Source organism: Buteo buteo, chromosome 1 (genome assembly GCF_964188355.1).
Source record: "Buteo buteo chromosome 1, bButBut1.hap1.1, whole genome shotgun sequence".
Taxonomy (NCBI): domain Eukaryota; kingdom Metazoa; phylum Chordata; class Aves; order Accipitriformes; family Accipitridae; genus Buteo; species Buteo buteo.
Window position 1 is genome coordinate 42,691,776 of NC_134171.1, and position 21,536 is coordinate 42,713,311.

The 21,536-nt window shown below is 42.5% G+C and overlaps 1 protein-coding gene across 2 annotated transcripts; it reads left to right on the plus strand.

The window, feature by feature from the left end:
* Positions 1–2,534: 2,534 nt before the first annotated feature.
* Positions 2,535–20,687, plus strand: MFAP3L (microfibril associated protein 3 like). 2 transcript variants are annotated; one of them, XM_075028500.1, is made up of 4 exons: positions 2,535–2,669; positions 14,751–15,158; positions 18,829–18,894; positions 19,012–20,687. In XM_075028500.1, the coding sequence occupies exons 2-4, from the start codon at positions 14,876–14,878 to the stop codon at positions 19,692–19,694; spliced, it is 1,032 nt and encodes a 343-aa protein (XP_074884601.1). In that variant the 5' UTR covers positions 2,535–2,669; positions 14,751–14,875; the 3' UTR covers positions 19,695–20,687. The 2 variants fall into 2 exon arrangements, with proteins under 2 accessions (XP_074884601.1, XP_074884591.1); XM_075028490.1 differs by having other exon boundaries at positions 18,829–20,687.
* Positions 20,688–21,536: the final 849 nt, after the last annotated feature.

Below are 21,536 nucleotides of genomic sequence, written 5' to 3' on the forward strand. Positions count from 1 at the left end.
AACTTGCAGCGTTCAAGGCACAAATGATATACCAGGTGGGTATACCTAATGCTGGAAGAAAGGGCCAGGATCAGCCATTTCAAGCCCCGAGCAAGGCAGCTTGACCCGCTGGAAGGCAGTTCCTCACTGGTCTTCAGGAGCTTATGGTTAGATAGCGGCTGCATGCCACAGGTGCTGGAAAAGGCAGTATGCCCTCGCAGCTCAGCTGTCTTCCTCAGGGCTACTCTACTACACATTGGTTGCAAGAGTGGGAGATGGGGAAGGAAGAAAGGGACATCAAGGAAGCATTGAACCGAAGGAAGCAGTGCAGCATAGCCACTGCTTTTAACTGCTGGGGTGGTACAAGTCCTTGCTTCCTACCTGCTGCAGACCATGAAGAGCAACAGGAGACTTCCCATGGTAGTCTACATGGCTACATCTCCCTGCTGAGTTACGCCCAGAACAGCTATAGTGAATGGGAGGACAAGCACAGGTCACACCAAGCATAGGACATAGTGATCTTCCACGAAAGGGCATAGAGCAAATAATGTGGTGGCTTTAGTGTCAGCAGTGGGGTGATATCAAGATGTGGAAGTGCTGGAAGGAGACAAAAGTCCCAGCAAAACCACCTCTTCAGCGGGCGTGTGGGCATCCAAACTCCTACGGCTGTCTCCAGCAACATAGGCTTATGTTCACTGAAACCCAGGGAGACTGAAAGGGTAGCCACTTTCAGGGGGACTAAGGAAAAATGTGTGACTTTTCCAAACACAAAAATTCAACCTCGTCTCACACAGATCTGACATGCACTCAGAGAGCAGCAGTCCTACCTGACTTAAAGGAGGTTGTGAGATTGGGGACTCAGTTATCTAACTGCTGCATCATTAACCGATAAATAAAAGCCACTCGATTGTGTTCAAAACCAGTACTTAAATGTGGGAGGAAGGAAAAACAAACGCATAGCAAGTGGGGCCAAACTAGTGCAAGTCACAAGTCAGTGGCAAACAAGGTCCTATGACCAAACCGGCTCCTCCCATCAAGAAAATGTTTTGCTGCATGAGTGGATGAGTAAGAAGCACACTCCTTGACCCACTCCGTCAGTTGGCACCTGGCTCTGGCCAAGCCTGACAACATCAGATGCATCTTCCCCACTGTCTTCCAATTCTTCCATACTGGAGACCCTGACCACAAGAAGCCCTGGCTGTCAGCAGACCATCTCGCCAGAGACCATCTCACCAGTGCCTGCACCGCTCCCAAGCACTGGCTGCATCCATGCTCAACCGCTGCAGCCACCCCTGCTCTTCTTGCATGCAAGGTGGTGGGTCCAGGTGCCCAGGCCCTCGGCACAACCAGTCCAGCTCCCTGGAGTGGGTCTTCCTCTCCATTTCTGAGCCCTCTGTTGCTGTTCCTCTTCAGTTTCCCCTGTGCAGGCTGGAGTCCTGCTTCGATGTGCACCACAGTGCACCTCACGTATGCCTCCCCCTGCAATGAGATGCAGTCCTTACCCATATTCTTCTGGCAGTTTCAGCAAATGCTCTCTCATCTGATTACTCCAAGGAGGAGCAGAGGAGCTTCGGTTACTACTGCCCTGGAAGCAATCAGAAGAGGCTATCAAGAGCAGGGTCCAAGCCTGGCTATAGGAGGATTACAAACACCTGGCAACATAGACCCCCATGGTCTAACCCACTGGCTTGATGCTCAGCTGAAGGTGGCCCTTCATCCTCCTCTTCTGATGCCACAAGGTGAGGAAGTAAGTACGGGAGAGCAGCACAGGACAGCACCGGCACACACCAGGTCCCTGCCAGCCTCCTGCCCGAGGCTGCCCGCATACATCCTATCCATTTTTAGCGGCTGCACAGCACGTACAGTTAGCACCAACCACACTCAAGCAGTTTTGCTCGAGCTAAAAGACAGCTTTACCCTCTTGTGACAGAGCACTTGGATACCTACAGAGTCAGCGTCAGCTCCCCGCAGGCTGGGACCTCCTCAGGCTGGGCTTAAACTGGAGTCGGGTGCATTCTGATTTCCAAGATTATCCAGACAGGTCGGGGTTTCCCCCCTTTCCTGCCGCCCTTGCTCCCGCAGACGTCTCTGAGAAGGGATGCGATGACAGGCGTGCGCATCCCGCCGGCCGGGGCTGCGCCGGCCGGCACGGGGGAGCGCTCCCGCCGGCCCACAGCCTCCGCGCGGGCCGAGGGGACTCGCGGGGGCGGCGGAGTGACACCCCCCGCCCCCCCGTCACTCCCGCCTCCCCCTCCCCGAGCGGCCTCGCAGCCGCCCGCTCGTTTCGCCCCCCGCCGCCTCGCCTCCGGCCGCCGCACGGCCCCCGCCGGCCTCGCCGCGGCAGCGGCGGCCCTGCCCCGGCCTCGCCCCGGCGGCCCCGGGCGCCGCCGCCTCCCGCGCCCCCCGCGGGCCCGGGGGCCGCCCCCCGGCCCGGCCCCGAGCATGCTCAGTGCCGCCCTGACCTACTTTTCCCCTGCCGGAGCCGGCAGCGGCGGAGCGGCGGGCAGCGCTGCGGCACGGCACGGCACGGCGCGGCGCGGCACGGCACGGCACGGCACGGCACTGCGGCAGCGCCGCGCTCCGCCCGCCCCGGCCCCGGCATGGTGCTGCGCGGGGCGCGCTGAGGGGCACGGCGGCGGGCGCTGCCGCGGGGCGGCGGCGGGGTGCGAGCGGGAGCAGCCGGCGGGCAGGTGAGCGGGCGCAGCGGGGGGCGCGGGCCGCGGTTCCCCCGGTGGGCGGGCGGGCGGGCAGGCGGCGGTCCCGGGGAGGAGCTGCCCGCTGCCGCCGCCTCGACCGGCCGCGCCGCCGGCACCTGCCGCGGCTGCCGGCGACCTGCGCGCCGGTCCCTGTGCGGCGGCGGCGGCTGCGGAGGTCCGCGGTCCCCGGCGGGGAGCCGGCGCGGCGAGCCCCGGAGCGGGCGCGCTGCCCCGCCGCCGCCGGCGGCGGCCCCCGGGGAGCCTAGAGGTCCGGAGCACGGGGACGGTGGCCGTGGCCGTGCCCGGGGGCAGCACGGCGAGCCTGGCAAGCCCGACGCTCTGCTTCTCCCGCGGCGGCTGTCTCCCGGCAGCTCCCGGCGAGCCCGCCTTGGAGAGCGGTAGCTACCCGCGCAACGGGAGCGGAGTAACGCTGCGTTCGGCGTGAAAGTTTAAGAGAGTAATTGAAATCAGCACCGGGGCTTGCGGGGCAGTGCGCTTCTTCAGGCAAAAGAGCTAACGAGCCCGAAGCTTTTCCTGGAGACCTTCAGCTGCCGCGCTCCCGCTGGAGCCGGCGGCCGGGATGCTCGCTGCTGTCCCGCGCTGGCGAGGGGGAAGGGGGGTATCGGTTCAGGGCAGAGACCTCTGCCCTGGAGCTGCCTTCTGAAGAGAGCTTAAGTTGTGCCGCTTTGAATTTAAAATAAAGGCTGCCTCTTGATATTTTGCTTTAATTACCCTTTTACTTCACAGGATAGTCTCATGAGATAAAACTCAATTTGGGAAGTGCCCTGAGGGAACTACAGTCTAAAAGTGCAGAGCCAGAGCGGTCCTGCAATAACTATCGAATACCGTCTCTTCACGGGGCAAATTCGAACAGCATAGGACGAGGGAGCCTAAGAGAACAGAGAGCACTACGGAGCGGGTACTTTTCTAGTGCCTTTATGTGGAGAGTCTTGTAAGAGACTACGCTTCCTCACAGTCCTCTTTCAGTTGTTAAATTGAAGTATCTCAAATGGACCTTCCCTGATAACCCTGCTCCGGAAATAAAAGCACCAACTTGTGTAAGCAATGCTAAATACTAAGTGTGACCTCATTTGGTACTGTATTTGCCTGAAAGACTGTAAAGTTAGTTCAAGGGAAAAAAGACAAAGGAGTTAAAAGGGGGGGGAAATGTAGCTTTTTAGTTATTCAGAGCCATTTACGTTTTGGAAGGTTTCTCTCTTCACTGCAGTAGGACAAAATACGGCAGATCTCTTTTCAATGGAGATGATGTTTGCATGGCAGGAATCTTTTGTCTGGCTTAGTGTGTACAGTTAGCAGCAGCACCATTGATACACTTGTGGTTGGTGTAGTAGGAATCCTTTTTTATTAGAAAGCCTTCTCATTTAGATTGCAGTATATCAACATCAGTTGATGTTGAGTGCAACTTACACAGCTGGAGTACACATTGTACATCCTTTTTTTTGAAGAATTTGAAGTTTTCAGAGGTCTAGACAAACAGCAGAACATCCACCAAAAAAAAAGGCTTTCTTCCTACTTTAATACAGTGATATGTGGTGTTTGTCCAAAGCATGTTTCCTATCCTGAAAGCTTACAGATAAAATCAGTCCATCGTAAAACATTTAACACATGGTGGGAGCGTAGCACTGAATTCTGAAGTGATCTATATTGTACAACTCTATTTGCCTCCCTGCAATTAGACAGGTCCTGCTCTAAGACAGAGGAGGAGGATGGAGTCAGCACAGGAACCTGGTTAAAGTGTATTTGTCACTTTAACCAGGGAAAAAAAACCCCAAAACCAACCAACAGAAATATGCAAAGCCACCCCCTTACAGTTTAGGAGAGGGTCATGTTTGTGACACAATGATATGGGTGCTGGGGTATGATTTAAATAGAACAAAACCAATCCCCATTTCAGTTCTTGCCTAGAAGGTTTGGAATCTGGGAACTGGCATTTCTTTTATGGTTTAAGCTTCTTGCCAGTGTAAGACACAACTGAGGTATGGATGCAACTTGTAACAGGGAGAGTGAGCTTGCCAGGAGCTAAAGTAACCTGTACTGAGCTTTGCTAGCAGGGTCTTCTTTCACTGTCAGCAAGTTGTGCCTTTACTAGAAGTTTTTTGCAGGCATGAACGCCTATGATCCTACTTTGAGATATCCTGGACTACATTAATATGTCACCAGAAGACTGTGGTGTAAGACCAAGGTCCTGGGTGCTTCCCAGAATTTTTTCATTCCTGCGATTCTTAGCTGCCATCCATCCATGCAGACATGCGTGCCTTTGCAAACCTCTCTTCATTGTCTTAATTTTGTTATTTAGTTCTGTTAACTAAAACAGTGGCATTTTTGATCCATATACAGACCCATCTTAGAACCGTCATTTCCAAGACAGTGGAGATGCTATTACTTTTCAACAGTTACTATGATTGAAAGAAATCATTTGTAGCAGCATTTTAGAGTAGCATATGTTCTATTTGCCAGGAAGGCCGTGAAGGGCAGACAAAACTTGTACCTATTTGTGTCAGGATAGAGGAATTCGAACAGATTTAGCGGCTTTGATTTAGCTATCTAAGAAATTTTGGTAGTGGACTCTTTTATTTCAGAGTAAAAGTAATTACCATGAGTAACACCTGTTTATCAGAAATGAGGAACTCTGTATAGATGCATGTAAATATCTTATTTTGGAAGAGGGCCACCACACGTGGAGGAATTACATTAAGAATAATCTACCTAGCCCAGACTTAACTTTTAATTGACATGATTCTGCCACTGAGAGTTTTATACAAAGAAAAGATTTCTGCTAATATTTTTAAGTCATGCAGGGTCAGGGCATGTATATGGCACTGCAACTGCGCTGCTGCGTGTAGAGTCATGTGTGCATGACTGCGTGGTACAGAGTCCTACCGACAATACTGGATGCTGAGAAAGTTATGTTACATTTTTCAATCCAACATAGAAATAACTGGCACAAAATTATAGCGGTTCTGTAGTAAACTCTTGAGGGCTTCCAGCTAAATTATTGCATATACATGGCCTTATGTAGGCATGCTTGGAAAGGGCTAAATTGATCACATTTGTGTACAAGCAAGACTTAAGTTGTCGTGTGGTGCAGGGCAAGCTTCTTTGAATCCTGTCTGCTCTCCCCTTTGTTATTTGTGGAGGAAGTAGGCGCAGGCACTTTTAACCTGAAATGATCCTTTTCTATTGCAATCAGTCATGAATGGTTAGATTCCTTTAAATTCCCCCTCTGACAAGGCTAATCCTGTCCTAATCACAGCATCCACGTGTAACCTTTTTGCCCTGTATCCCAGAAACCAATGAATGGGAAAGTCAGTCATTAAAAATTATATCCATCTTGCAGTTCTATAGGGATAGAGAAGAATTAGTCATCCTCAAATCTGTTTTCTCCTATTTTTTTTCTCTTTTATATTCCAACTAAAACGGGAGCCTTTTGTTAAAATAGTATAATGAAAACTGTATCAGTGCATTGAAAACATTCTTTTATTCAAAGCACATACAGAATTTAGAGTTTAAACAGTAGAAGTCTTTAGCCGTGCAAAGCCCTTCCTATCTTTGTTTAAACAAAACTTAATTTTTAATTTTATGTCTTGTTTGAACGTCCTATATCTGGAATTCTTCGTCATTTGGAAAAAGAAAACAATTAGATGTGCTTAAAGGATGGTTAGCTTTAGCAAACACAGCTCAAAAGAGGTGGTGGAGGGAAGTGAATCAGGCCCTGCTATGTTCTTAGCAGGGTCACATAAGCCATGCCAAGAGCATGTGAGATCTGTTTTATTTGCTGACTTTGGTATTCAAACTGTTGGCAGAATAATGCTTACAGAGTGCCGGTATAAATAAAAGATAAGAGGTGAGTAAAGAAAATGAAAGATATGTAGAACTTGATGAGGCCAGGCAGCGTGTATGTGGAAGCGTGGGAGACATTCTCTGTGCATCTTCTTTGTTCCTCCTTTCTCAACAAAGGGGACTTTTAAGCATTGATCCATCTGTGTTTACTGCAACAGCAAAACAGCAGCTATGCAGAAAGCTTGCAAGGAGTTAAGCAAGTGTCTCTTAAAGCCATACAGATGTTTCTGGAATAATAGCTTTGTATACAAAACTGTATTCAGTGGCAATTGTGCAGCCTCCAAATAAATACAAATGTTGAATAAATCTAGATAATCTCCATAAGTGAAGTATTTATTTGTAAGATTAAAAATTCTGTAAAGAGTGCGTACCTAATCAAACATAAGCTGGGCCTTAAAAAGTCTCCACTACTGATAGTGTTGAATCTGCTTTATGATCTGGGTAGCTCCCAACTCAGTAGGACATTGCCACCACAGCATCTGTCTTGATTAAAAACAGCAAGCTTCTCCACTAAATATAAAACTTTGCTTTTACTGCAGTCATTAAAATACCTCCAAGAAGGAACACTTAAATCACTCAGTCGTTATGAAAATGAACATATGAACTACAACTTATTTAATGAAAAGTTAAGCATCCAAGTTGCCTGAATGTTTTTGTTACTTCAGTGTATTTCGCAAAAAGTTGATTCAATACAGCAGAGATGCTGGGGTTACAGGAGCTGCGACATCAGAAGGGAACTTTTCAGAGGTTTGGCGTTCTTGAGGTGCTTTTAAATAATCTCTCCAATGATTATCTACCAACAGGCTTCATCTATTCATTTTTAGGTTAATGGATTAGGGTCTCTGAGTATTCATTGACGTGAGGGGAGTGCACATCAGACCATTCAAAGACACAGTTAAATGAATGGGTCCATTCAAATATTCAAAGTGAAGGGGGTCTTAAAGTCTCTAGGATGCCATATGCTTGTTAGTTTTGCAATATTGAGACATGAAGTAGGATAAAGAGGAACAAAACTGAGGAGAAATTTACAGCAGAAATATTCTAAAACATTTAAACACTCATAAAGGCAACATGAAGAACTCCTTCATTGTACCATTGCTGAATAGAATGGCATGTGCTTCTTTCCCTACACCAAAAGTCTGGATATGGCATTCGTTTTCAATCACACATACAAAATGTGAAATCACCTTATTGCTTGGTGCTTTCTTGCTGTAGTTTATTGATACACTATGGAACCCTGAAACTAAGACAACTGAATCTTTACAGTTGTTAACTTTACTCTGTTATCCCTGACAGCGGTGGATGTGTTCAGAACAAAATAACTTTACAAGATACTCATTACAAATCTTACTCTGTTTCTGCCATTAATGGTAGAATAAGCTACGGCCCTTGAGTTTTCCATTTTCTTTCTTTTGTTATGTATCATTTGTCACCTTGCAAAACAAATTGAGAAGTGTTTGCCTGTAATAGCGTACCAGTGCTTACAAAACAAATTAATTTATAGGCTTCTTTATTATCATTTCTTTTAGTCAGGAGTCCTAGAAAAGGGCTCCAAGTTGCCAAACTGACAGCCGTTCTTGTTCACTGCCCAGGGCCATACACTCAGAAGACAATGAATACACAGAAGACAGTTAAGTCCCCAAATTCTGCATAAACCATCATAATCTATGATCCTGTGCAGGTATATTATATACTGTCTCTTGAATCTTCCTAAATTCCCAGCCCTTATTTTATCTGTCAAGAAATTGCAGTCTAGCCATTATTAATCAAAAAACTTCCTTCTCTTTCCTCCTACTGCCCCATCTTCCACCTCGGTTTCATTTGTCTTGTTTTAGTGTTGAGAAGCAGTAAATACATATGCCTCAGCTGTTGTCTTTAAACCATTCAATATTGTGTATATTTTTAATAATATCTCTTCTTACTCATCTACCCTCTGAAGTCAGTAGTCTGAAAAGGTTATCTTAGTCTGTCTTTGAGTCTGACTTATTTCTGCTTTATTCTATTTCAAGATTTGATTCACCACAACTGACAATTTTCTAGCATCAAGAAGCCAGGTCTATCAGCAGATAATAACCCATGAATTTTAGACTCTGACTATCTACATGTGGGAAAACCCCCAACATTCACTATTGCAGACACCCCAAATAAGTGATATTTCATTAGTTACCTAGGCTGAAAATAAGTCCTCTATATATGATAAAGAGGACTTATCATTGTACTTACTTATCATATAAGTATAATGGAGAAGGCCAAACAATTTTTTGGGGGACTGTAGTCAACACTCTCAGCCTGTCTCATGATTCTAAAATACTGCTACTCAAAAATAAAAGGATTATGAAGGGGATCATGAAGGCAATTTCCCAGCATCCCATGTAGAAATTTTTAAGATTAGCCATATTTTTTTTCACATTGACTTCTCCAAGGCAATTACTGTATTTGTGTTTCTTGAGTATGAGTTGGGAGGGACCTCTGGAGGCCATCTGATCCAACACCCTGCTCAAAGCAGGGCCAGTGTAGACCAGTTTGCTCAGACTGTGTCTAGTCAAGTTTTGAACATCTCAAAGGATGGAGATTCTACAGCCCCTCTGGGCAACCTGTTGCAGGGCTTGACTGACCTCCTGCTTAAATATTTATTCATAAATAGTCATAATTTCTGTTGTTGTAGCTTGTGTTGTCTCTTGTCCTTTCACTGTGCACCTCTGAGAGGAGCCTGGGTCTGTCTTCTCTATACTGTCCCATCTGGTGGCTGAAGGCAGCAAGTGTGACACCAAGTGGCTGAGCACATGTGGCATGGCCAGGGCAGTGTGACACAGCCCTGATAAGGAGTTTCTAAAGGATTCCCAGGCAGCTGAAAGCAGGTGAAGAGACTGAAGTGCACATAGTTGGGAGCTGCTGCCCAGTCGGGAAGCCCCAGTCTAGATGTGCAGAAGGAAGCTCTTCATCTTACAAACATCACCAGTGTGCAACCTATTCAACATAGCGAGGGAAGCAGAAAACCATGAAGTTACGAAGGACTGAAGTCCCCCCAAGGAGAATGAACAGAGCAGCTCTTTTGGAACCAAGCCTCAATATTTTGTTCACTAGCAAATGACTAGAAAAATAAGTCAGAAAGTTTCTGCTAGTTGTGAATGAGTGACATTTCTCGTCATAGCTTAACCTTTTCAGTAGGTGGTTCTCACTCTTAAGCCCTGAACTGTCAGTGAGCTTCTTGCCTTCCATGTGGCATAAGTCCCTTCATTTGCATTCATGTTCCAGTAAAACCTGTTAACTTTCAGTTTTGCCCACTCTGTAAAGGCATTGCCCATGGAAACTAGGAAAGGTAGTAAGTAGTTTTTAAATAATAAAGAATTAGCTTTAATTTTGTTTTGTAGTATCATCCTTAATACTTATTTATAGACAAATGAGAACTAGAATTAAAATCATTTCATTTTCTTGATCACTTACAAGCCAAGCAAGATAGCATTGGGATGTTAAAGCTATAGGAACATAATTTATGCATTATACAATAAGCTGGTTTCTTGTGCTTCACTTCTGAATTGAATAACCTCACAGTTAATAGGATTACACATTATTCCAAGAACAAGAACAGGCCAGTCTTACAGAAGTGAGTGAGCCAGGAAAAGGTATGCATCACTGCCCTCCTTTTCTGTTCTTTTGTGCTCTGTCATCATGCTGTTCTGCACAAATGCAGTACTTATAAACATGGCCCCTCACCCACAGTAATTTTCTTTGGTGGCAGTAATACTAGGAAGCAAACTCATCTATGACATGAAAAAATAAATGGTCAATCAGAACATGTCTCTGAGTGATTAACGTTCCCAGCCAGTCCGAGCTGTAAGTGTCTTCTGTTCAGACTGATGCTTAATTTTGGACAAGGAAGATTTAACCTCAGTTCTTGTCCCTGTTTCACATAGTTAGGATTAATACCACCACCCTGCAGCTGTGCTTGTTCTGGAGCACATTCCAGGGAACTTCTCTGGACAGAAGTGCATAGAGAGCATGCTAGATCTCACTATCGTGTCACTTACTTAGAAGAAAAGCCTGTCGTAGTTCCCTCATGTGGCTCAAGTCTCGTGCAGTTTTCCTTGAAAGTTAATCCCGTGAGCAGTAAATCTGATACTTTCAGATTTTCAGTTTATACCATTTGGGTTGGGGAAGAAAAAACCAAAACTATTTAATATAAGGACCACTGGCAACCATCTTTCAGTGGTAAATGTTGCTACAGATACAATACAGCAGGGCAAGTTATCTATATATATGTTCTAGATGCTGGAGGAGAGTTTGGGGGTTCATCTGATTCCATCTTGGGAGGTAAGCCTGTCCCTGACTACAACTTTGAGTGGAGAAGGTAGCTCAGAATAGCTGGGGGTGTTCTTTTTCCTTTTCACGCACCACAGTTTTAAAATTTAAAAAAAAAAAAAAAAGAAAAGAAAAAAGTGTATGTAACCACATTAAATATATTATAAACTTCTACTTTTTATGAGTCTTTTACAGGTAGCTCGTGCTTTGGGGATGGGAGAAAGGAACGCTTACGTTCTTCCCAAGACCAGAAATTTAACTTTTTGTTTATAGTGACCCTTTTGTGGCAAAAAATGCTCCCAGAGACTCAGTCTGTTCCTACAGAGCAATACTCAAAATTGCAGATGTCCTCCTATATTAGTGTTCTGTGTTACTCTCAGTTGTGAGGAGTTATTACAGGAATCTTTGTTTTAGTCTAGTCAATCCAGCTCTGTCTGACTTCGGGTTAGATTAAAAGGTTACAGTTTTGGCTGCCTTCATCAGGTTTATCATGGGCCACAGCTAATTACCGCCTCTCATGGCCAAGAGCCAGGGTGACAGCACTGTACCCACTTCTCCAATATTCTGGATTCTCTTGCTTCTTTGCCAGAAGTGGGCAGACATCACTAGCAGTCCTTTTTCGGTCTCTTTAGCCTTCTCCCCATTAGTTGTGTGATTGAATCATAACACATTACATCACTTGTGTTTAACAAAGCAGCTGGATCCCAGGTTTGTTTTCCCTGATATTCTCAGGCTGCTATTGTGCCTATGGCAAAGCAGTAGGACAGAAACTCTCAGGAAATCTCCCTTTGCACCAGAGTGGTGTGAGCACATTTTCTACACTTTCAGTTCTCTCTCTCTGCTTCTTCCTGCTTTCCTAACCTGACTCTAGCATTTTTGGTCCTACCTAAAAAGTTAGCAGAGGGTCCTGGACATGTAGGTCCCTGCATGGCCACCTTTTAACTTTCTTGTGTTAGGTGAGGCTGAGAAAACCTTCTTTGGTTTCTTCCATTTTTTTGTTCCCCACTAGTAGCGCAGAAGGTGCATACCAAAGAAAAGATTCCCTATCACTTCCTAGTTGCCCTGGGAACATTTGTATAAACTTACATCTTAAAACACCATTCTTCAGAGACATCTCTCCCTGACACCTTAAACATACTCAAGTGTCCATCAAGAGTACTTCCCTGGATGGCATGTGAAAGCAGCAGCCACCATTTCCAAACATTCTGCTTTAAACCTACTGCCTGGTTATTCCTCATACTTGCCATCAAACTGTATTTATTTCAAACAGAAATTCATCTGCAGAGGTATTTAGTGTTTTCTTAATATTCTTCATTCCAGGAACATACATGGGAAAGTACATTCCCAGGAGTGACATGAATAGGTATGAATCTCCCACAGTAGACATAAATTATTAGGCTCTTTCTTAAAATTTACTGCAGTTATTTATGATTTAATTCTGTGCCAGAGCAAGGGAGTTGCTGTTATTTTCAGACAAGTAATTGGCCCTTTGACATGTTAAGAACCAGTCACATTTGTTATCACTGCACAAAGGTACGTTTTTTACTTTCATACCCTCTGCGTTAAACACAGGTAAACATACAGAATAGGCGCACCTTACATTGTTACTGCCATCACACGCTTTCCAAACATCCATCCACAACATCCCTGTGCTGTAGGGATTCAGTGGGCCACCAACTGCCTTGAGCTTCCCAATACACTGCAGGTCCTTCCTTACAGGTTTTCTGTTCACCCATTGGGGTGATACTATTTCATTTCCTTCTGGAATGCAAATTAATTTCCACGCTAAACACCTTTTTTGATTGCTACTGATCTTTCTGCATCAAAAAATATGGTAAGCTCAAATACAATAATAACAAGCCACGGCCAGTAATTAGCAACACAAAGCTTAATCAATTTATGTTGTTCTTTTGCCCTTCCCATTGTCTTAATCCAGCCAGTCTTTGTTCCTGCTCCCTTGCCAGGAAGTGTGACGTGTCTTTTGGCTTTTCTGTATGGTGCAGTGCAGATCTATAGCACTGTACAGAAACATTTTATAGGATGAATATGTGTAACCGTAAAGAATGGCTGTCTTCAAGGTTAATGGAGTAGTAGAAATGAGATGTAAATAGTTACTGAAGTGAATAGGCAGAATTGAAGGATTTTTTCCAGAGTGCGAATTCAGACAGGCTGTACCTACACAGAACTTCAAAAGCGCAGGCTGTACACACTTTGCATAATTGGAAAGGGATTTCTGAAGTCATTGTTTATATAGCTTTATATGACAAATTAAATTTGCATATTAATTTAAAGTTTAAAATTATCCTGGCTCTTCAAGACAAATATTTCCACATGCAATAATTAGAAAAACAGAGAAAAAATGAGGGCAGGCTTGGAGTTGTGACAGGCATCTACACCATACATGCAACTTATCTAAGGTACCATAGTTTGTCATTTCAAGTAATGATTCATACTGCAAAATGGAGGAAACTATTTTGCTCTTTTAATAACAGGTGTATCTATTTGTATGAAATCAAGTTCATTGCTTTACAGAGAACAGGGGATGGAGAAGAAAACAACCTAAGTCAAATATTACCAGTGAAAGACTTTTTCAATAAAGAAGAAGAGAGGGAAGGGGATTCGTTGGTTGGTTGGTTTTGTTTTAGTGTTTCCTTTATATATGGAACTGACCTAAACTTGTCAGCAGTCATTTTCCGTGCTAAGGTAGATGAGTTACCATGGTGTCAACCAGATCTTTAATAACATGTAAACAGTTTTGCAAGTGAAATGTTCATTTGGGGAAAGTCTGTTAGATTGTTACCTGTATTTGAATTCCAGGTTCTTCTAACTAATAAGTTTCACTAAGTTTCAATTATTTACCTCAAAAACACATGAGTAAACCCACTGTAGTTAGATACTCTTATGTGATTTTAACATCATTTGTGGCCCTTACATGCTGAGTGAAATCTTCAAAGGTGCTTATTTTGAGACCAACATTGTGCCCTCAGTCAGTACTGAATGCCAGTTGTGTTCACTGGGAGCATAATGAGGCCAATAGAGAGCACATTTGTAAACCCCCCCTCCTCTGTCTACAAACTGGAATCACTGTTTAAGAAAAGGCTCATTGTAGATGATTAGTTGAGGGAAAACGTAGTGAGAGTGTGCAAAAAGTATACAGGCAAAATGCTTAATGCCACATAAGGAATGGAAAAGTCCCAACTCCATTTGTATCTCAGAGAAACCTTACCCATAATTATGTCACTAGCAAGTTTTTTTCTTTCTAAATCTGCTCTAAAAATGACATTGAAATTACTTTATCAAGTACTTTTAAGAATATTCTTCCATGCTATGTTTTACCTCAGAAAACTTAAAAAAATGCAGTAGCTTAAGAAAAGTGAATGGTCTGAGATGTTTTGCTGTATGTGCTATTGCATTTGGACAAAATTGTGTATATTAAGGATTCCAACATGAGCTCCAAAAACCTTTCCTGGAGCAGTTCTTTCTTACACCATGTTCCACAATTCATCTAAGACCATACACGTGACAGAGTTGCAGCACTGAACTGGTAGTGACAGCTTTAACACGCTGTACCTTTGTTTTTCCTGTTGATTTTGCAAATGTGAAAAAAAAAAAAAAAGAAAAATCTGTAGAACTTTTGGCGTAAAACTGTAGCTGCTGCTGTAGCTAAATTGCTGCTAAGTGTCTAGGTGATAAAAGCCTTCTCCCACGCCTGCCACTCTGAACAACACTATTGTCAGGAAAATGTATGCATCTTTTTCCAGTAAGAATAAGGACTGTGATAACATTAGCATTTAGACAAGTCACTGAGCTGATGATTGTGAAATGCATTAATGGATGTGTCACTATTTTAAAAGAGCACATCTAATGGATTGTTTATACATGCCATCTCATTGTACTTATTTATTTTTTTCATAGGATATTTTAAACATAAAATTGCACAGATCAAAGTAGAACTCTCCTGTGACTTCCTCACCTCAAGGGCCTGTGTTCAACAGAACCGATCCCAGTTCCCAGCCAGCTGCGTATACTACTGAAGGAAAATGAACATACTGAACAGCCACCACTTTTTGTACTTTCTGCCTACCACACGCCTTGTCATCTTATTAGCAGCTTTGACAACTGCTAAGGATGTGACTAACAGCACTTTCAACCACACTGACATGAACGTGGGATCTGTGCCTGTGGTGATCTCCCGCATCGACCATGTTATAGTCAAGGAGGGGAGTAGTGCCTTGATCGACTGCAATGTCCAAGGTAGTCCTAGTCCACATTACAGATGGTACAATTCCAACGGCCACCTTCTCCAAGAGGAGGAGAATAAAGGTAAGATGTTAGTATTCTCACTGAGGTAGCCTGTCCAGAGACACTTCTGATTTCAGCAGGTTGAGTAATAACCTGAATTTAATGGCCTGATGGTGGTATTTTCCTGTGTGAAAATATATGAAAACCCGGTGGCAGTCATAAATTCATTGAACGCACCTTGGAAGAAAACTGTAACGTTTTTTTAATGTGTTATTTATAGCAACACATAGCAAGCTGAAGCACTTAACAGAAGGTGTAGACAGCCTTCTTTTCATTGGAAGACTGAGTTTGATCCTATTTCCCATTCTGTCCTCTGGCACCAAAAAAGACTAAAAAGCTATTTTCCAACTCAAGGGAGGATTCTCTTGACATATGCGAATAGTTTGTTGGCATGAATTCAACACAGCTAACTCCCTGATATATCTGCTGCCTTTATGCATAGTGCCATGGGAGTGTGAGAAACAGGAGATGCCCTGAATGACCAACAGAAAAACCTATATAGGGCAGCAGTCAGAAGGACAAGCCAAGTTTGAGCCTTCCTGGCTTTAGTTAAGACTCTTCAGTTGCATTTGCCAGAGACCTTAATTACACATGAGCTTGTTTTCCTTAAACGGAAGGGTTGGGTGATAATCCTAGTTATACTTCTAGGGAGCGTTTCAGGGGGGGATGAAGGGTGGTTTGCTCATGTAATCCTTCCATACTGACTGCTTTGTTCACAGCATGATGAAATAAAGTCTTAGTTATTCATACTAAATGCAAGATAGCTTGCTAACTAATAGCTGACCAGACGGAGAACTCTGCTATGACGGGAGTAATGATTGACCCAGCTGGATGTGCAACAGCATAGTGTATCTGTAAAAGCTTACTGCATAACTGGTTATATTTTACATTACAGTATTTTATCATTTTCTAAGTAAAGCTAGAGAAAGGAACTGCTTGAGCTAGTTAGCAGACTTTCAGATATAATTTGTGCGGTCATGACAACATACTGTGATTAGTGCGCTAGAGTGTTTTAGTAAGGCTCACTAACAGAAATTTTCCCCTTTAGTTAGGCATCTAACTTTAGGTCTTTGTATAGTCAACTGAGAGAGGTAGCCACTAATGTGAATATTTAGGTAGATGAGCAAAAACTTTGACCAAACCAGTAAAAATTGCAGATGTAGTATTAAGACAACATCACTTTAACTTAGACTTTCCACAGTGCACTTCCTCCTTTAAGAAACTGACTGTCTTCCTGTAAGAAATGTTTCCTAGCACAAGACCTTTCTTTAGTATGTATACAGTTATGTTGATTATGGCATTGAATTGTTAATCAAAACCTAGCAATGATACCTTTTCTTATCATTGTTTTCCCATTAGGCTTATACTATCTGCCAGGTTCCACTGGCACAGACCCGGTCATTGAGTCACAGTTCAATGCCATTATGTCATTTATAATAGCTGGAGCCAGGACACATCAGCAAGGCAACTTGTCATGTTACAATTAATAAAGACCTACTTTGCCAACATTGCAATTCAAAGAAATACGGAGCAGCCAATACTCTGTATTTTTTCTTATTCTAGAAGTGGAGAAAGAAGTGTCATCTGTTACAGATGCTGACATTTCCTCTGTAAGAGAGTTTTCCTCTGAATTTGCCTAACTTTAGCAGATTGAGGTGATTTTTTTTATGGGAAGGTCTGCTTTAGACTGAGCTTTTTATTTATTCTGTATTTTTTAATTTCAGGCAAAGTGATTCAGCTGTTTTCAAGAATTAAGCTAGGGCAAAAAATAGTGTTTCAGCTAAGTTAAAAATTCTAAGTAAGAGGATAAAAAGATGTAATTAAGTACTGTCTTTACAGGAACTGAGGACAGGGGTCTTGTGGGAATACTTTCTACATAGGCTTCTACTGGAGATAATGTAAAAAAACAATTTGGATAAGCCATGTTTAATTAGAAAAACTTTTAAAATGGTAAAAGCCCATAACTACTCTGAATTAAAGGCTTTTTTTGCCTAATGAGTTTCAGAATTGTCCACAGATCCTTCCTTGAAAGAAATAAAGTAAAAAAATAGAATAATCTTTTTAACAATGAAAGAACTTCCGTGAAAAAGATAAAATAAATGCAGAAGCAAGGTATATCCCAACCTGTGGCAGGACTGCAATCCTTGCCTTGTCATTCACATGCATTGCATGGGGGTTTTGCGCTGGTTTAGTCCTCTAATTACAGATTCTGTGTCTTTGCTCAGCTACCTTAATAGACTTAAGTTGCAGCTGGTTAGGTTAGGTTTAAGGAAAAACAATATTCTGATAGTAAAGATAGGTGAACACGTGAAATTACTTCCTGTGGAAGGTTATTGAAATTCCATTACTGCCTTCAGCAGACACCTGTCAGAAATGGCTTGGGATTGTGTTACATTGATTGAAAACAGTTGAGTCTGCCTCTGAGAAGCAGTATGTATTAGATGATCTTGTTGGCTTACATCAGCCTATGTCACTGTTTTCAAAGAAAATCTTCTGTATGACATCTCCCTGTATGAATTGTTCAGAAGGCACAGAGGCACTCCTACAGTTTCTGGCTGTTCCCTTCACCATGTCAGCACTTCCAGGGGTGGGTTTACATGAAGGAAAGGATTGACACCAGGCTTTCCTATTGGAGTTGAATCATGTTTTTTATAACAAAGTTGCAATTTACTAAGTCATATCACACTGAATAAAGTAAAAAATACACATCCTTAGTTCTTAAATAGTAGTGATATTTGAATAAAAACAAAGCTCACTTGGGGAACTAAAAATCTAATTCGTTACCAATATATAATGGCAAACACAGTAACCAGCTGAATCTTGAATCACTTTAGCAGTGATAGGAGCACTGGATTTTAACATGTTGTTTCAGACTCAGTTTAATAGGTAAATTGCTTTGCTGTGCCAGGTTCAAAGGATATGAAATGTACATGTACAATTACATGTAGTGACCAAAGATGTTAATTATATTACACTGATAGAAATGACTTTTAAAAGTAAAAGAAGTTCCATCATGGTGCGTAGGAGTTCATACTGGCAAAAAAGATGTTCTCTTACTTGGTCACGGCTCTTCTCTTTCCCATCCATCTTACTCCTCCTGTCCTATCTCCCTTTTTTAAAAATCATACTTCAAAATTAGATTCTGAACACCTCAGAGGCCAGGCAGTTTAATATATGATGTCTGAAATTTTAGGGGTTTTAAAGTTTACGTTAACAGAATTATATGAGATACTGTAACAAAACACCAAAAATAACCCCAACTGTAAGAAAATGCATTGTCAGGGAACAAAACTAGGGAGGGCTTAGTAGGTTTTTCTGCCTCACAATCCCATTGTTACTGTTCTTTGAGGAAGTGTGGCATGTGTTTGGGAGGCTTTCTGGAGTAAGCAGTCCTACCTTTGTAACTCAGCTGACCATAAGATTGTGATAGATGTCATGCATATTAACATTTTTTTATGAGACTCTTTTAGGGCATGATCTGATTATTCACAGTTGATGTCAGGGATTTGATAGTAACACAGCTAGGATCTTGGGGACAGATGGGCCTTTGTGATGGTAAATTCTTTGTCTTCTTCTGAACATTATTTCCTTCTTCCAAAATGTGAAGCCAGTTTGACAAAGCTGATTTTTAAGACTATGCTGATCATGTGAACAAAATACTTCTAACTAAGTTACTCTGTCTCCTCTCCAGCAGGAAAATGGTGGTTTCTTGACAATGGGCTACTAAACATTACCAGCGTGTCTTTTGAAGACAGAGGTAAATACACGTGTGTCGCATCTAATACATATGGCAGTGTTAACAATACTGTGACACTGAGGGTTGTTTTTACCTCCGGTGATATGGGAATCTATTACATGATTGTCTGCCTTGTAGCTTTTACCATTGTTATGATACTGAACATTACTCGGTTATGTATGATGAGCAGTCATCTGAAGAAAACAGAGAAAGCAATCAATGAATTCTTCAGAACAGAAGGGGCAGAGAAACTCCAGAAAGCCTTTGAGATTGCAAAGCGTATCCCGATTATCACTTCAGCCAAAACGCTCGAGCTTGCCAAAGTAACCCAGTTCAAGACCATGGAATTTGCTCGCTATATTGAAGAGCTTGCTCGGAGTGTACCTTTGCCACCTCTCATCATGAACTGCAGGACTATAATGGAAGAAATTATGGAGGTTGTCGGTCTGGAGGAGCAAGGACAGAATTTCGTACGGCAGACAGCAGAAGGCCAGGAAACCACTGATACAGATGAGCTGTATATGATTCCGAATGCTTTGAAGCGTAGTGACTCTCCCACAGCTGACTCTGATGCATCGTCACTGCACGAGCCACCTCAACAGATTGCAATAAAAGTGTCAGTTCACCCATTGTCCAAAAAGGACTGCATGGACGGTCAGTCACAAGAAAGCATGCAGTTGGACACCAAGGAAGAAGACACTCCTCAAACACCAGCACTTCCTGCAGAGCCCCCTCCTGAGCCTTCCGCTGAACTCAGTTCTGATGACACAGCATTGGCAAATGACAAAAATACATGCATTATATATGAAAGCCATGTATGATAGTTACTCCTGAATCTATGCATAGCAGGAAAATCAGGTGGAGCTCTTTTAAATATACATATTGTACTTGCCGCTAAGCCTTACCTGGAGACTATCATAGCAAAAGCATGTATGTGGATTATTTGGCACTTTCTTCTCAGTTTGACTTTAGTTTACCATGATGTATGGCAGAGTAATTGCTATTACATTAATATTAATTGCTCTTTTTGATTAGGAGTATTTCCAAGAAACATTTACCTCAGCAATTTCTAGGTTGGAGCCACCCGTAGTGGCCTCCTGGAAGTCATTGGTAGTCTTTGATGTAGGACACTTGAACTTACTAAACATAAAACTGGTTTTCATTTTCCTCCTTCACCCTCGTTATTTCCATCTATTGCATTTTTGCAAATATTATCTTGTGAATTTGAAATATTGCCCAAGAGGCAGCACTCCAGTAGCCAAATAAAATCCTAATAGATCCCATTTACAAAGCCTGTTTGCTCAGCTGCATTGTGATTTAGAGGGCTATTAAAGAAAGTTAAAATGTTTCCATTTCATTTGAGACCACACTGCTTAGGCACATGGGAAATAGCTTTCCCTTTTTCATGGAATGAAGATGCCAATAATTGTTTTTTTCACATCAAGAAACAACTTTGAGTTGTATTTTGCAGATGGGAGAGCCCATAAACATCTTACAGAAAGTTCCAGTCCAACAGCCCTGCAGAGGTTTTTTTAATATATTTGACCATTTTTTACTTTGCCAGAAGTTTATATGGAAAACAGCAGCAAATATGCAAGATGTCTTGTTTTGTAGTAATTTGGTAGGAGTAAGTATGCACTACCTTACCAGAAGATACACAGGTTCCTTAACAGTCCTGCAAATGCCTGTAATCAGCTGACGACAAGGCTGAAATGGCAGAAGAGCCTTTTATTGGGATTCTCAATTTTGTGCAGATTCATATTCTGAAGATCAATCCTAAATTCATCTATAAGCATAAGGTTGAGAGTGTTTCATCCAAACTAAAAAAAAAAAAAAATAAATTATAATCGAGTGTCCTGTGAAATTACAATGACGATCACACAAACTATTTACTGTGTTATAATTGCTTTGGTATTTTAAGAACCTCCTACCTATGTAGGATGTTCACTGCTTGAGTACATGTGACTCTACCCCAGTAAAGCTTTAATGATCACAGCGACTGTGGCATTAAAAAGGATCAACATTTATGCCAGGAAATGCCAGGGGTGGAAGGGAAGTGATAATTTCTATTGCAGACAGACAATAAAAAGGACCTTCTCCAGAGTGAGGCTGGAAAGAAAGCACTTACAAGGAGGAATTTGTGTAGGATTAATAGCATATTACTTAGTTACCTGACACACATTTAATTTGGAACTAATGAACAACCTATCACCTTGCAGTTTTTAATAAGGAATGTAAGTATAGATACTCAAATCTGGAATCAAGTATATTGCAGAAAAAGAAGTCACTTAGGTCTATGGGGAGACGATGTGTGGATGGCTCTCTGGATATTTTATTGACGTAGCCACATCTACATAAGGTGTCCATTGGAGGCAATCAGGTATATTAACTGCACAGGTAATTGAGGCCAAACAAAGTCAATGTTGCAACTATCTAAAAAAAAACCTTGATAATGAACTGAGGTCTTATGTCAACTTCCTCATGTTAAAGTGCAGAGCTTCCCTAGCAGTGTAATACAGGAACACCCCATGACTTATGGAGGTGATGCAGAGAAGGCTCCATATCCTTTCTATGGTTATTAAAAAAATACATGTTTAATAATGGACTTCAGATTTTACGACCAACTTGTGAAAATGACAGCATTTAGTTGCTTAATATTTGTT

What these genes read in the sequence shown, in the direction of transcription:
- MFAP3L (XM_075028490.1), top strand. Translation starts at nt 14,876, where the DNA reads ATGAACATACTGAACAGCCACCACTTTTTGTACTTTCTGCCTACCACA. An exon ending in CCAAGAGGAGGAGAATAAAG is followed by an intron (nt 15,159 to 18,828) that starts GTAAGATGTTAG and finishes TCTCCTCTCCAG; the next exon opens with CAGGAAAATGGTGGTTTCTT.